This window comes from Pinus tabuliformis, chromosome 4_1 (genome assembly GCF_031772625.1).
Source record: "Pinus tabuliformis cultivar Carrire ecotype Pingquan chromosome 4_1, CPIR1, whole genome shotgun sequence".
Classification (NCBI taxonomy): Eukaryota; Viridiplantae; Streptophyta; class Pinopsida; order Pinales; family Pinaceae; genus Pinus; species Pinus tabuliformis.
This window is the reverse complement of record NC_142303.1, coordinates 599,509,463-599,525,839: the sequence shown is the minus strand read 5'-3', so window position 1 is coordinate 599,525,839 and position 16,377 is coordinate 599,509,463. Positions and strand designations below refer to the sequence as shown.

General features: G+C 36.4%; 1 protein-coding gene across 1 annotated transcript in view; it reads left to right on the top strand.

Annotated features, from left to right (window-relative positions):
- Window positions 1-2,592: 2,592 nt before the first annotated feature.
- LOC149177413 (uncharacterized) overlaps window positions 2,593-16,377 on the top strand; it is a 45,627-nt gene continuing 31,842 nt past the window's right edge. The window contains exons 1-4 of the mRNA XM_089421738.1: window positions 2,593-3,757; window positions 3,851-4,068; window positions 4,739-5,256; window positions 5,673-6,543. Of these exons, the coding sequence (XP_089277864.1) occupies window positions 3,637-3,757; window positions 3,851-4,068; window positions 4,739-5,256; window positions 5,673-6,543 (1,728 nt within the window). The 5' untranslated portion in view covers window positions 2,593-3,636. The remainder of the gene's footprint in view (window positions 3,758-3,850; window positions 4,069-4,738; window positions 5,257-5,672; window positions 6,544-16,377) is intronic.

Sequence of the window (16,377 nt, the reverse complement as noted above, 5' to 3'; positions counted from 1 at the left end):
CACCAAGTTGGGGAGGCGAGGATTTGAACCCTGGCCTCATTTGACGAAATAACAACTGCCGTCGTTGGGCCACGGGGCTCGCTCCTTGGTGGCTCTATCGGACCATAATATTTAACCCCTAGTGAATTCATTTGCACGGGGGGAGGCGACGGAACGGAGGCAGCACAACAGAACCGTGACAGAGTTCCAAATAGATGGAACCACAATCCAGTGGAACCATGATTTGCACGCATTTCGAGAAAATTCTCAGAGAATATTCCTTAATCCCTGAAGATTCTCCGGGAGGTAAATTTTCATTTTGTCAGAATGATACGAAGTTTACAGTCATTTTAACCAGAATTTTGTAAGGAGTACGATGGTGAAATCAGAATCACCATCTAAGTAGCACATTCACAGATTCCCAGCAGAGCAGAATCTTTGAAGAATCTTGATGGAATCTTCTAGATTCCTTGGAGGTTGAAATTCATCAAGGTCAGAATGTAGCCAACTTTATACTCAAAAGTCTCAGAATCTCACAAGGATCATGATTGTGAGATCAGATTCGTGATTGGAGCAGCATATCTCCAGTTAGCCCAGAGGACAGAATCTTTGGAGAATCATGGGGAATCTAAAAGATTTCTACAGGCCCATATTTTGACGGTGTTGGAATTTGACAAATGGATAGTCGATTTTACACCTCTCGACGACAGAAATTCAATGGTGCAGTCAGATTTTGCAGCTGAGCCTTCCATTTTTCGTCCAACTTCAGAGGTGAAAGTACATGAATTAGTCATGCTATGTTTTCCTTCATAATTGTTGAGATGAAGTATTATGTTTTGAGATCCTTGCTTGATGATATGTTGTCGGATCTCTTTTGCCACATTATGTGAGATGTATTTAGCTTTTCATGCTATGTATTGTTGTTGAGATGCCTGTGTAACTATGTTGAAGTGATACTCATTGCCACATTGTGTGAGATCATTTTAGTTTGTCGTGTTGAGAGGAAGCCTTCTTGAGTGAGAATTTATGTAAGCAGAACGTCTTGTGGAGAGACAAGCCACTCTTGTTTGAGGGTGTATGTCCTTGCTATGACAAAGAGTTTTCCATGTACATCATCATCATTTCCAACAGTGTATGAAGCGACCTCCACCATCTTAACACCGGGCCCGGAGACGTAACTCACACTGGGTGAACTCCGTTATCAAATGCGTCGTGTTCATGATTTGTTGATCGTTGTCATGTTTCCTCTTGTTTAAGCATGCACATATGTTCTTCTATGCTCTTTAAAATGAAATTCTAACAACATCACAAAAGTAAAAGGTCTTGGTTAATTCCGAAAGCTGAAGGAACCCAGATCAAGGAGTAACCCCATAAATGTTGTAGATGCTTCTTGGAATTCTTGGTTTCCTGATGTAATTTGCTATTTTGAGTTAATAGAATTTAATTTACAAAAAAAAAAACTTAAAAAAAAATCAAGTAAAAAAGAAAAGACGGTGTCTACCAAGGCCACAAATTCATCCGGAAAGTTAAAAATTGTTGGGAGATTCTTTTTTTTCAAAAAATGTGATCATATGAGTGTTTGAATTGTTTTTTTATGGTCGAAATGGACTCAACGTCATCAAAACCTTCTGGGCACCCAAAATCCTGAAGTTTGACAATTATAACCCATATTTCCCAAAATTTCTGTCGGATTTTGGCAAAAATCATGTTGGGATTTCCACCATTTTACAGGTGAATTTGTGGCCTTGGTAGACTACTCTTGAAAAAATCTATGACTTTAACTTTTTTCCCTTATTGCCATGACCTTCACCGATTTGTTTTCTTATATGAATATGCCAACTTTAAAGGGGTGGGGTAGGAGGATACACACAATATGAATGCAAGTCCCATCACCAACTCTAGCCTCTGGAGTTTTGGTGTTTGGAATCGATTTGCAAGTAGTCTCACTCATGTTCAAATATTGGAGGTGTCACCCATATGTCCGTAGTGTTGAAGGATACAAGCTATATGAATGCAAGTTCCATCGCCAACTCTGGTCTCTGGAGTTTAGGTGTTTGGAATCGATTTGAAAGTAGTCCCACCTCTGTTCTAGGCTTCCCCGTCAAAAGGGACTTTATGCCTAGTTGACCCAAATGTTGGGGCTTGACTTTTATAGGAAGCCCAGTTGGTTGAAGTCGACCAAATTATTAACCCTTGTCATGAGACATGGGTTCAATTTTCTTTGGGTCTTTTTGGTCCATGACTTTACCAATTTGCCTTTTTATATGAAAATGCTACTTTTACAAGGGGTGGTGTTGCGTTTGTGCACCCTTAACTTATTAAAATGATTATGTTTGTTTTTTATATGAATATTATTATTTTTGGTTTTTTTAGATAATAATATGTGAAAACTCCGAGACACACAAGCTACTCTTTAAACCTAATCAATATAAGCTAAACATATCATTTTAGTGAAATCAAACACTACTAGCAGGAGAGTTAACAACTCACGTCAACCACTTAATCTACCTTGAAAGGCTTTTTGCTTTTTATACGAATATACCCATTTTACAAGTCTACTTGACTACTTAAGTATCGAAGAGACGAGCGGAAGAATCACATTTTTGTTTTGAGATATTACGTGCAGCCTGAATCAATATATGAAGCCAAAGTCAAAACCTGAGAAGTACAAGATGTCAGTTTTTTCCGGTGTCTTTAGTGGAGGCCAAATATTCAAAACCTCCAAAATGCAAGATGCCAGCTTTTCCACTGTTTTTAGTGGAGTCCAAAGATTCGAAGCCCCACATGGGCGAGCGTATATCGGGGGCCAACCGATTGAATTGAGGAATCGGAAAAGGTGGACTAGCCCTTCACGCAAAAGCCTCCTAGGCCCGTAAAGCAGGGGCAGGGGCCACCCAGAGGCCACCCAGAATGGATGATTCGAGGATTCTATGTTGATTCTATGTTTTCTCAGCGCAGACAAATTCTTAAAAACAAAAACTGGTGGACACGAAGATGAAGGAGGAATGAGATTCATCACGAAGAAAGGGCTTCCAACTCTGGGAGATCCACTTATGGAGCTTAGTGGCCAAAGACCACTGAAATCGGCAGTAAACATTGACAAATACCGCTTGGTACAGAGATTCCTAGCCAAGATGAAGCTGCCTCTTCAATTACATAATCAAGAGTATCCATCTGAACGAAGGGGCTCTGGAACACTCCCATATTTTATAGATTTCTTCAAGCCATTAGCAGTCTCTGCAACAGCAATAAGAACCCCCACTCCCATCTGTTAAAGATTTCTTCAAGCCATTAGAGGTCTCTGCACCAGCAATCAGAACCCTTTCCCTTGGAGGGAAGAAAGATGAACTTAAAAAGGACGCCTCGAGCAGCACAACCTGTAGCCAAGCTGAAGAAAGAGATCTGAGACGCAGAGGAGGAACCCGACGGCTAGGGTTGCAGAAAGCTTCACGCAGAAGGCAGAGCCCGGAGATTAGAACAATGTTGTTTTTAATAAAGAGAATTTGTAAAATGTCATACTTTGATATTTATAATTGAAAAAAGCATCTTACAAAAGGTAAACGTGGGTACCCACTTAATCAAGGAGTTGGCCTTGAAACAGACTTCTCGCCATTATTATCACAGTGAATTCAATAGAGACTATTCGACCAGACAGAAATGGAAGACCATCATTCATCGTCATCCAGTGGTTTTGTAGGAGACGGATCAGTGGATCTCCATGGACGTTCTGTTAGCAGAGCTCATACTGGGCGATGGAAAGCATCACTTCTCATCATTGGTATGAGTTCAATTATCTTTTACACATTCAATTCTTAAATAGTGTAAAATCTGTTGTGTTTGTTGACATATCTCATCATCATCTTCTTCACAGGAGTGGAGATAGCAGAGAGGTTTGCCTATACAGGCATACGTTCAAATTTGGTGACTTACCTCACAGATGTTTTGCGTGAGAGTACTGCTACTGCTGCAAAGAACGTGAATGACTGGTCAGGAGTGGCGTCCATGCTTCCTTTCCTTGGGGCTTTTGTTGCAGATTCATATTTGGGTCGTTATTGGACTATTGTCGTCACATCTGTCATCTATTTGCTGGTTAGTATTTTTTTTTTTCCTTTTCCTGTTTTCCAAGTCCTCTCAGAAGCATACCCCAAGCAGTTAGACTGCCACAAGTGGACTTCGTTGGGCTTAGGTACCAGGTTTGAGAAATCACTGTTCAATGAAAACCATCGAGGATTTGCACCGAACCTTATCCCTTTGAAGCTCATGCCATACGGCTAGAGCAGACCACACAAGAATGGGACACTCTTGGATAGTTAAACAGTCAGCAATCTTTACACATAAGATTGCTGGCACAGAACCTTACCTGATTGCTTCAGGACTGATTAAGTCAGGACCAGCCCATTAAAGGCAACGTGGACCTTACTTTCGAAAAATCTACCATGAAGTACAAACCCTTTGTAAGCACTAGGGTTGATCAGGATTTTACCGGCATGACCAAGACTTTATGGTTTGATGACATCCCACTGGTTTGTATTTTTTTTTGGTGTTCCAGCATTAAACAATGGATAATTTAGTATCTGTATAATTAGTTTCCCAGTGGATTCATGCAAATTTTGATGGACACGGGAACATTTTGGTATATATTTGGGTGAATTGAACCCCTATTTAAAAGGACAATAGGTGAAAATGATTGTTCCTTTTCTGCTTTAATCTCGTGCGTGGAATCCTACTAATAAACACTACATGAGATGGATTGTTACAGGGATTTATTTTGGTCACTTTGTCCGCCTCTTTGACGAGTCTAAAGCATGCTGGGATTTTCTTCTTCTCAATCTATTTGGTTGCTTTGGGGCAAGGAGGCTTCAAACCCTGTTTACAAGCATTTGGTGCTGATCAGTTTGATGAGGACGACCCGGAAGAGAATAAGTATAAGAGTTCATTCTTTAATTGGTGGTATTTTAGTATTTGCATTGGTACTCTTACAGGATTCGCTGTACTCACATATATTCAGGACGATATAGGATGGGGCCTAGGATTTGGCATTCCTGCTGTGACTATGGCAATAGCACTGCTTATCTTCTTGTGTGGGACAAAATTTTACCGGCATAAACTGCCTGGTGGTAGTCCTCTTACTCGAATTGTCCATGTCTTTGTTGCAACATTTTATAAATGGAACGTTTCTACTTCTTATCAGGAAGAAAATAACGTAGCTCGCATTGAAGAAAAAGAAGTTTCGATTTTTGGACCAAGAAGACAGCAATTGCGTACTGATCAGTTTAGGTAATTCCTCTCTGGTCTTGCTCAGTTTACATCTAGTTATATTGCATTTATTAGTACAAACCTATGGGAAATAATTGCCACAAAAATTGTTGTGTACATTGGTAAAAGTGGCCATTGCCGTGACTCCAATTTGTTAGAGTCACAGAGGTTTTTCCATTTGACAAGGAAAATATTGAAACTCTTGGTAATTGAAATAATATTTTGTAGGAAGAGGGTGGACTGAAAATTTAGATTTAAGGATATAGTATAGGATATGGCTGCTTCCTGACCACGGGTAAGGTATAGTCTATCCTTAAGTCATATTTCTATTTTATTTCAGTCGTGTCGTTGTTGCTTCTTGTGGGTTGCAATCTGTTATGTTCAATTTTAGATGAACTGAGATATTTGTGATGGATATCCTCATTCTCATTTTCCAGGTTTCTTGACAAAGCTACAGTTGAAGATGAGTTGGACCATGAGTGTAAAACAACCTTCAATTGGCGACTATGCACAGTCCAAGAGGTTGAAGAGGTGAAAGATGTTCTTGGGCTGTTACCAATTTGGATGGCATGTTTGATGTATGGGGTTGTCTTTGCACAATCTTCAACTTTTTTCACAAAACAGGGGAGCACAATGGATAGAAAGATTGGAACACATTTTGAGATCCCTGCTGCAAGCTTACAGTGTTTTACTAGCCTATCTATTCTCCTATTGGTTCCTGTTTATGATCGCATCTTTGTTCCAATTGCAAGGCGCTTGACAGGGAATGAACGGGGGATTACTATGCTGCAAAGGATAGGCACTGGCATGTTTTTCTCCATTATATCAATGATTGTTGCCGCATTGATAGAGATTAGAAGAATCGAGGTAGCAAAGGACAGTGGACTGATAGATCTGCCCAACGCAACAATTCCCTTGAGCATTTTTCTGCTGCTTCCACAATATGTGCTATTTGGCATAGCGGATGTATTTACAATGGTAGGAATGCAAGAGTACTTTTATGATCAGATGCCAGACACTATGAAAAGCCTGGGTATTGCTGTGAATCTGAGTGTTATAGGAGTTTCTAGTTTCATTAGCAGCATCCTTATTTCAGTTACTGAGAAGGTTAGTTGCAGAAGCAAGGGGGGTTGCTGGTTCACAAACAACTTGAACAAAGCTCATTTAGACTACTTTTATTGGCTTCTAGCCTCTCTGAGTGCAATCAATCTCTGCATTTACATGTTCTTAGCCAGCTGCTATCAGTATAAAAATGCCCAAAAGGATATTTCTTATGAGGACGAGGAATTCTTGAGCGAAAGGCCACTTCTTCCTTCATGAGCATATGTTGTGATATTTAAGGGAATTGTTAAGGTATCTCTGTTTGGGCAGAGTGGCATTACTCTCAGGCAAGACAAATTGTAATGCTAGGTACATTACATGTTATCCTCGATTTCTATGTTGAAAGTGTCCCATCTTAAATGAGCATTTGTTTGCAAATACCTTAGTTATAAATGGTGCATGTGTATTTTGGAGCCCTTAGGATGATTAGGTAACCCTATATACAAATATGACAGTTACTTGCGTAAAGCGAGTGGCCTTCACTGTTTAAAGAGGCTGTGATTAACAGGAATTCTGTTAAACATTGGAGCTTCAGTTGCCATTGGAGCTTTAATCCAAAGTTAGTTGAGATTATGCTCTTTGATTCACTAGAGCAAGTTTGGTGTCTAGCTCACTTAAAAGAATCATTCAACTTTTCTCACTTGGCTCCACTTCTAGCCTGTATCAAAAATTGATATTGAAGAAATGAGATATCTAAAGTATATATTGTTACAAGTATTGTTACAAGCGAAGCTATTGTGCAAAATAACCTAATGGTAGATGCATCATTAGTTGACATGCATTTTAAAATAATTCATGATGATTTTAATGAAGCTAAAGAAGGTTAGGTTAATCTAAGAAGGCACTCTTCACATGGATACTTGTCTTGATGTCAAGCGCACCCATTAGGGGTGTTTGTTATGAGAGCACCACCTTAGTTGGTTCTGATTGGGTGAGTTAAATCACATGGTTCAATAATAAGCCGTGAGCTTGTTCAATTTAAAGAACTACAATATATAACTCTCATTTTTCGATTTTGTCAACATGTTCATTATGTAGTAGTATTTATTGTGTTATACCTAGGTCCTTGGTCTCCATAACAAGAGTAACATGTACTATTGCTAGGTTTCACTTGGGATTATTATGAGTTATGATTGTTAAACTTTGAGTGCAACCTATATCAAATGGATAATAATTTACAATGTAAATATCTTCAACTTAAAGATGGAATTTAATTAATATAACAACCATAGCAAAGAAGCACATACGACAACCAAGATTTCTTTCTCATCGATAACAAATTATTGCTCACCTTGTTGATTTCTCTTCTTTTATAAAGAATGTGCAAACACAAAAATGATGTTGCTTCTAAAATGATGAATGCAACTTGGAAACAACTTCGCTTCTAAAATACAATAATGCAATCCAAAAATTTCTTTGCACATTATGTTTACAAATAGAATATGTCATTGACATCTTATGCAATTGGGAATATCCTAACAATTTCCCACTTGGCAATACATTGTTCAAGGTTGAATACCCAACTTACCCCTACTCCAAGCAAATTTCCTCCTATCCATTGCTTTGGTTGAAGAATGTATTTGATTACCTTAAGTCCTAGCCTCAAGTATTGATACCTCACTAGACTCAATTAAACCTCTCTAAAATAGTATAATTTCACCTTGATATGCTTTTTCCATGGATAAAACTTGTGATTCTATGCTAAGGTAACTGCATTATACTTGTAACAACAAATAGGGATGGGTCCATGTTCAAAGTCCAATATATGTACATAATTGTTACAACCAAAAAATGTGCTTGGACATCTTTGACGTTGCAATGTACTTTACTTCGATACTGGAATGGGCATCCACTTATTGCCTCTTACTTCGAACTCACAACTCCTTCAAACAATGTAAATAGATATGCACCAGTGGACTTTTCATTATCAACAAACCCATACATATGAAGCATCTTGCTTCCATCTCCTTGGTTGCAAAGAGCATATTCAATAGTGCCCTATAGGTACATAAAGGTCCTCTTCATAGCTATCCAACGATCTCTTCCTAGATTTTCCATATGCCTACTTATAATTCCCACATCATGTGTAATATGTAGTTCTGAGCATGCCATTGAATATGTAAAGTTGCCAAGTGCATTTCCCCATCTCCGCTTCCTCATGTTTTCTCTTAAGAGTCATTTTAATCAACAAAAACACTCCCACTTGAGATGGAGTGCAAGTCAATGTACATGTATTCATTGTAAAGAGCTCAAGTATGTGTTCCACATACTTCCTTTAGCTGTCATACAATGTCTTGTTTTGTTCTCTCTTCACCTCAATTCCTAAACAATAGTGAAACTCACCTAAATTATTCATGTCAAACTTACATGACAATTGAGATTTAGTCTCCTTAACTAATTATTTAAAACCGCTAATCAAAATAGTACCATCAAAGATATAAGACCAAAATAATGAAAGTTATTATCTTATTGTGTGAAGTAAACTATAGTTTGCTTCACTTCGTACCAACCCTTGTTCGACAACATATTTGTTGAACCATTGGTACCATTGTCTTGGACACTATGTCAAGCCATACATTATCTCTTTAACCAATACAAAGTGTTCTCTTTCCCTTCTACCACTTTCCTTCTAGTCAATTCGCAAATATTTATGCTTTAAGCGTGCTTCATGAATATTTATGCTTTAAGCTCACCATGGAAAATGGTGTCTTCATATCCATTTTGTTTGCTTTCAAATTATAAGTACCTACTAATGCCAACAAACTAATAGAGGCCATTTTGGCCATTGGAGAGAAGGTCTCCTTATAATTCACACCCTCTACTTGAGAGCATCCCTTTGCTACAAAATGAGCCTTATACTACTCCATAAAGCCATTTGTAGTATACTTGGTGAAAAGTCATTTTCATCCAATCACCTTCTAGTAATTTTTACAAATGCCTTAAGCTTGGTTTTGTTTCAAGGCATTCATTTCTACCTCCATTTCTTGCTTCCAGTGGGGGGGGCATCACCATTGAGATCCTCTTTAAAATTGTTGGGTGCATCACCCATGGAAGATAAAGCAAAATAACTAAAATTAGTAGGCCTGTAGCCATGCCTATCATGACTATTCTGCTCATTGAGGCCCCTCCTCAACTTTTGCCTTAATCAAGTAGATTGTGTTCAAGATGCATATTATCATTAGTTCTTTATGATAGATTTTCTTTAAGCTAATTTTCACCTCCTACAGAATTTTTGCATCCACCTCCTTTGACAACCACTCAACTTGACTTTTAACTTCAAATTGAAAATTTGGAATTGCTATATTTATACCTTACTAGTAGAAATTCTTCATGATGATCTTCACACGATTTCTCCTCCTTGATGATCACACTTTGAATATGGGTATACCAATCCTTAGATGGAATCTACAACTTGCACCATTGACTCCTTTTGAATATTGGATAAAGGTGCACTTGGCTGATTTGTTGTTAATGTTTTTCATGTTCACCTTAGGCACATGCATGTAGGCCCCACCCTAAAACTTTGAAATGTGAAAGAAAGGGATTCTCTCCAGTGCAAGCCTCATTTGGTGTCTTCTCACACAAAATTGAACTATCTAGTTTATTTTTCAAACAATTGGTTGTAGCAATTGTTTCAACCTAAAAAAATTTCTCCAACCAACATCCACTTTCATTCTCCCTACATTCTCCATTAAGTTTTGATTCAATTGTTCTCAATGGCACAACTTTTGTTTAGGAGCATGTGTAGTGGTTTTTGGCTCAAAATACCTTGAAATTGCAAAAAAAACTCTCAAACTCATTGGAACAATACTTAAACTTCAAACATGCCATTTGTCTTCCACTTGAAGTGAATACATGACTTCTGTGAGAAGTCAACAATGAAAGTGATAAAATAATGAGATCCTCCATTGGAGATTGTATTTATAGGTCACCAAATATCACAATGCACCAACTCAATTTCCTCCTAATCTTTTTTGTTAGTTAAGGAAATTGAAATCTCTTTTTCTTTGTAAGCATATGTGTTGCAAAACTCAAAAGAGTCCATATAATCAATTTAATGGACGATCTAGTGCACAATGCTCATAGGTTATTTTGGCACCAAGGTGTCCCATCCATTAATGCCATAACATTATGATTGATGTCTTCGAGGTTATCTTTGATTTGCCCTTTTTTTTACATTGAATTTCCACAACCCATAACTCGAGTAATCACATCCAACCTATATAGTGTTCTAAGTTAAACACCCTTGGCCAAAACCGCAGTCCATTGAACCAATCTACAACCTCCTTTGGAGAATATTGTATCAATCATTTGGCTTATTGAAAATGAGTTTTGTTCACATCCTAGCACATACCACATATTGGGAATTTGATTCTTTGTATTGGACTTTTACATTAGCACAATTGAAAATATATCATCATAAAAAAAATTCTAAGAAAGATTTTTCCGCCATATGATTCTTCATAAATTATCCACAAACCACTATCTTCGAAGAGTTATCTGGAAAATCTTGAAAATTAATCAACCATGCTTCCTCATGGATGTTACTTAACCAAAATTCCTAAGAGGGGTGCATGTTTCCCTCAGAACTAGAATCCTATAAACTAATTCCTCTTTATTTCCTTCTTTATCCTTCAATTGGTCAACCTTATATTCACTTTCCTAATGACCTCTTTGATAGTATTTCCAACAAATAAACTCTTATCACTTCCTACCTTTACTATTATATCTTCCTTTAGATCTAGATTTCTTCCCATTATATCTCTCGTCATTTCACTGCTTAGAGTGGCCCCTAGTCACCAAATAATTTGAATCAATGCTTATTTAGAAGTTCTTCTCCTTGTCTCATGTTGTAGCCATTGACATGTGATCTCATTAAACTTGAGATTCTCTATCTTTGTAGCTTTCCTAATGGAAACTATTTCCTTCTTCCAATAATCTAGAAGACTACAACAAGGTATGCATCACTTATTGTCTTTTACTTCATTATAGGTGGCTTTGAGTTGATTAAACAAGGCATTGAAGGCATTGGGCTGAATTGTCACCTTATCACCATCTTAATCTTTGAAGTGTATAACGTCTTCCACAAGAATATCAACTTCATAAGGTAGTTAGCCTTACACAAATGAGCCATGGTTATCTAGAAGTTTATTTGTTGTAGTTTCACCTAACACATTCATTAACATAGAATTAGATAAATCAAGGCTAATCAAGACAATGAATTTATCTTTCATCTTTCCCCAATCAAGACAATGAATTTATCATTCATCTTTCCCCAATCATTATGCTTTATTGTGTTGGGATTTCTGCCCTTCATGAGGAATTTTGCTCTCTTTTAATAAACAAATATACCATCTTCAGCTTCCAAAATTGAAGTTGTAGCAATTGAATTTCTCAATCTCTAAGTGTCTAGATTCCATTTCTCCTACAATAGATTTCTTCCCAACCTCTCACTGAAATTGGGTACCTAATAGGAAATCATTACTATAGCAACATAACAATATCTAGTTTGAGAACTTTATCCTTAAAAACCAAATTTGTGTAGCTTCCAAATCAAGACTTCAAAACAAGGCCTCAACATCCCAATATTCTATGTATTGAGCTTTTCTAGCTTAGCAAAAAAGGTGACCCATTGAATCCAACAACCACTATGATACAAATTGTTAAACTCTGAAAGCAATATATAGCAAATGAAGAAGAATCTACATCACAAATATAATCAACATAAAGATGAATTTCAAAATAATAGAACAACCATTGCAAAGAAACACACATATTAAAAACGAAGCTCTTCTTACCCGGGACAATTATTATCCACCTTGTTGGTTTCTATTATTAATAACAATATACAAACATAGATACAACACTACCCCTAAAATCAGAAATGTACTTGGGAAACAACTTTACTTCTAAAACACAGGAATGCAAAATAAAGAGTTCTTCATGCATTCCATATACAAATTAGAAATTGGTAATTACACAAATAATGCAATTTATTATGAATACGTATACATCCATATTTTGGAGAAATAACTTTGTTTCAACCATTATAAGCATCAAATTAGAGAAGTTAGAATAGTTGAAGTGGCACATTACATGAGAGTGGAATTTATAATTACTACATATTTTCATCAACAACCTATATTTGTTTCATATGTTTATGACCACTATTATAACATTATTTGGTCACCACCAACCATGCAGACCTTGCTGGTCAATGTATCATTCATTATGTTCCTTTGTTCAATGCAAACTACATGTTAAATTGAATCTTTGTCTCATACTTGTACCTTTCTTTAAGCAACATGTGTCTACCTATTCATTTCCTTAAGGAAAGGCATGGGTGCATCCTTAAAAGGGGAAAAAATAATTAATGCAAATTAATTACATGTTCCTAAGTGGGGTTGATGATATTTTTCCAAATATGCAACCTTCATTCCCATTAACAATGAACTTAACCACTTATTAATGATATAAATTGAGTTTAGATGTTGGAGAAAGGGCATTTACCAATTTAGTATCATTATACTAGACCACTAGCTTGAAAATCAAGCCTTGGATTTTTGTGACCAATCACTTCAATAGAAACCCTTGCTATTGGAATTAACTCTCTTGCGTAGAGTTGATATGCTAATCTTCTTTGATTTTCCTATCCATAGATGGTAAGCAATTTGAAGCAAAGGTGAAGCTTGCAAATGGTTTGAGTAGGAACTCATGCTTTGGTGATGAAAGTATTGACAATAGATCATGTACTTAATTGTAATTGTTGTTTCACACGAGAGTTATATATTAAGATCTATCTTTCAACCTTCCAAATTATTTGTCCAATATATTGATTGTTAATTTCATGATTAAGGATGAATTAACCATTCAATATTAGTTAAGATCAATTAGTTATAAGCTTTTATTGTCATATTGTCACTAATAAGTAATGCCTTAAATGGTTTATGGAAAGTTGTTTTTCATTTCTATGCAGAAATATTGGAGCATTCAAGACTTTTATTGGACAACTTGCGAGATACAAAAAAGGGCACAACCAACTAGTCAAAGGTATTTTTCTCCATCCATTTCTTTTATCTTTGGCATAATAACTAAATATGGAAAGTTAAGCAATGTTTATTCTATTCGCTATGTCAATATTTTGACCCTAGTCATTGGGATTAATTCTAATGATAGAATCGGTGACTCCACTAAAAATAACACTATGAGTTCTTCCTTTTGGGGTTTTCTTTCTCTGATTTTCAACCTTAAATTTCTGAATTGGTTAGTTAGTTGCGTTTCATTCCTTGCTTTCTTGCTAAGACCAAAAAAATTAAGTTATTAGGTATTTTCTACATTCTTTTACCCATGTTAGGCTTGTATAAGTGATTTAACCTATTTTACCTATTTTCTACATTCTTTTACCTAAAACATGCATTTTTTCCTTTGAGTAAAGGATGGGTGTATGCTTGTTTCTTTTGGATACAAGTACATATCTCATGAAGGAGGAAAACTTGCAATTTGCTCAGAATTTTGTCTTTTCGACCTTATTTCTCTACAAAGTTGGAAGTGTTTGGTATGGAGAAATAGGGAATTGACATCTTTTAAGTGATTTCATTTCATTTAGGTTTTACTTGGGTGTTTGAATTCTTGATTTGTGTCTAATTCATTTAATGTTCTTTTAGTCAATTGGAGCGGAAAACCAATTTTGGAATTGCAATTTTTTTTTTGTGTTTTTAACTTGTTTGAGTGCACTTACTTGTGCCCTTGTGGTCTGTAGCAGATACTCACTTGTTTCTTCTGTTAAAAGGTGTAGGTACCTACTCCTTTCCATCTTTTAGGTTACATGTATGTCTTGATAGGTGCAAAAAATAACGAAAGAAAAATAGATTTGGGTTTCTTAAGTCTAAAGAGGATCTACGTCTCTTATTTTTTCTTTTCAAATTCGTGTCCTTGCAAATCTCCATTTAGTAGTTTTTTCACAATTCCTTTAATATAAAGAAAAACAATGAATGTTGCATTAAAAAATAAAAAAAAAAGTTTCCTTTGGTCCACGTAGAAATCTCTTAGGTAGTTATATGCACTTGGAAGTGATCAAGTTTAAAGGAAACTATTAGATTACCTGCATTAACATGTTTTTTGTGTGTGTGGTTCATCGACACCAGAGATTAGTGGCCGCTACATCCATAGATATTATCCGAGTAGATACACCTGAAGGGATCACTTCTTGCCAGCTCATTAACAAAGCCTAACCCCAAGAGTGTTGAGGAGAATTGGCCCCGTGACTTCCCATTAGCAAGGTGCTTTAACAACTGGAACTTAACTAGTTGAGCTAACCCTTGGGACTACCTGCATTAACATGTTTTCATGAAAGAAAAAAAATTGCTTTCCTTGGTTTGAAGTACTATTTTAGAAAAATCACATTACATTTAGGGTTTGAAAAAGGTGTTATTTGATTTTTCTAATTTTCGCAACCTTTTGAATTCAAACATCTTTCTTCAAAATTCAAAATAGTGTTTCCATTTATGAGTTCTCTCTTTTTGTATCTTTTCATTGGAAAACATCATCCTTTTACTTACTTTCACATTCCTTTGAGTAAAAACAATTATTAAAAATAATGATATTAAAATGACTAAACTTGTTTTTCTGTGATTGAAATTCAAATGTGGTCTAGACTTGATCAGGTGCTCAGTGTTTAGCTCAAAATTCAAAGTTCTCAGGTTGGCTCAAAAACTATATGGTTGCATCCGTCTTGTTAAGAGAATCACAACGCAATTCGTTTCATCGAAAACGGAGTCCGGATGAAGTAGAAAATGCATGTTGTTTGTTTTCCTAAACAACTAAAAAAATTGCAGAATGAGACAGAATGATGACATGGCAGTCCAGTGAGCAAGGGGAATCTTCTTCAATTTTCGCCCATTGAGGTTGTGACAAGTGTCACCTTGGGATTCGCCAATTTAACTCAAAGAAAGTAAGATCGTATTTTTTTAAATATATATATATATATATATATATATATATAATATTAATTAAATTCAAATCCACATATAATATTTATGAACCAAAAGTATATGTGCATTTCCCGAATTACATGCCAAAGTTTATGGCCACATTAAACCAAGTTCGTTGGCATTTCGTAAAAGCCCACGAGAAAATATAGACCATAAATTATTTACACTGTGAATGCTTTGGTACAGCAAAGCTCATGAGAAATCTGGTCACAATTAAGCCCTTGTGACTAGTACTCATTATTACATCAGAAAATAGTAAGATCAGGGAATCTGTCCCTTTTATACTACATTGTGTCCCAGGCTTTTGTGTAGATCATGTGGACAATCATCGGCTTCCCTAGTACAATCTGATACTGGACTTTGGTTAATACAAGCCATTCCATGTGTTCTCTCATATATTCTTCAAGGGAATTATTATATGGAGATGACTTGTATACTGACCATTCACCTTCAGTCATTTGTTTAACAGTGTTATAAATAGGGTGATTACAGTCTGTACTACATTGCTCAATACATGGTCTACAAAGATTTTTGCAATATTTTTCATGTTCTACAGGATCCATGGCAGTTCTGTTTATTCCATAGTCAGTCCACCAGTCTCTAAACCATTTGCATTGCTGATATCCTTGGAAATGACCAATGGCACTGAATCTGAGTCTGGTATAGTAGGTTTCGACCTTGTCGTCGAGGTTGAGAAATTCCCACCAGAGCTGCTTGTAGTCTGCAAAGTTGTACACTGTATCTGGAAATATGATCCTGGGATCATTTCTTGGCCATCTGGCAGCTGGTTGAGTTCTAACATGGCCTGGCTCATTCCAGAGATCTCTTGTCCTATATATGCAGACATACCTTTCATACATTCCTATGCTGCGTCCACCATGGCACCAAATAGTGGCAATGTCGTGAAATTTTTTTTCCAAAGCCTGTCGTGCAAGATCACCATCCCGTCTTGCTTTATCATATATCATATCATGAATCCACTTTCCTCCTTTAGGGTAAACTTTTCTTTCTAGAACAAAGTGTTGGAGGTCGGTATGTGGCTGCAGGTTGG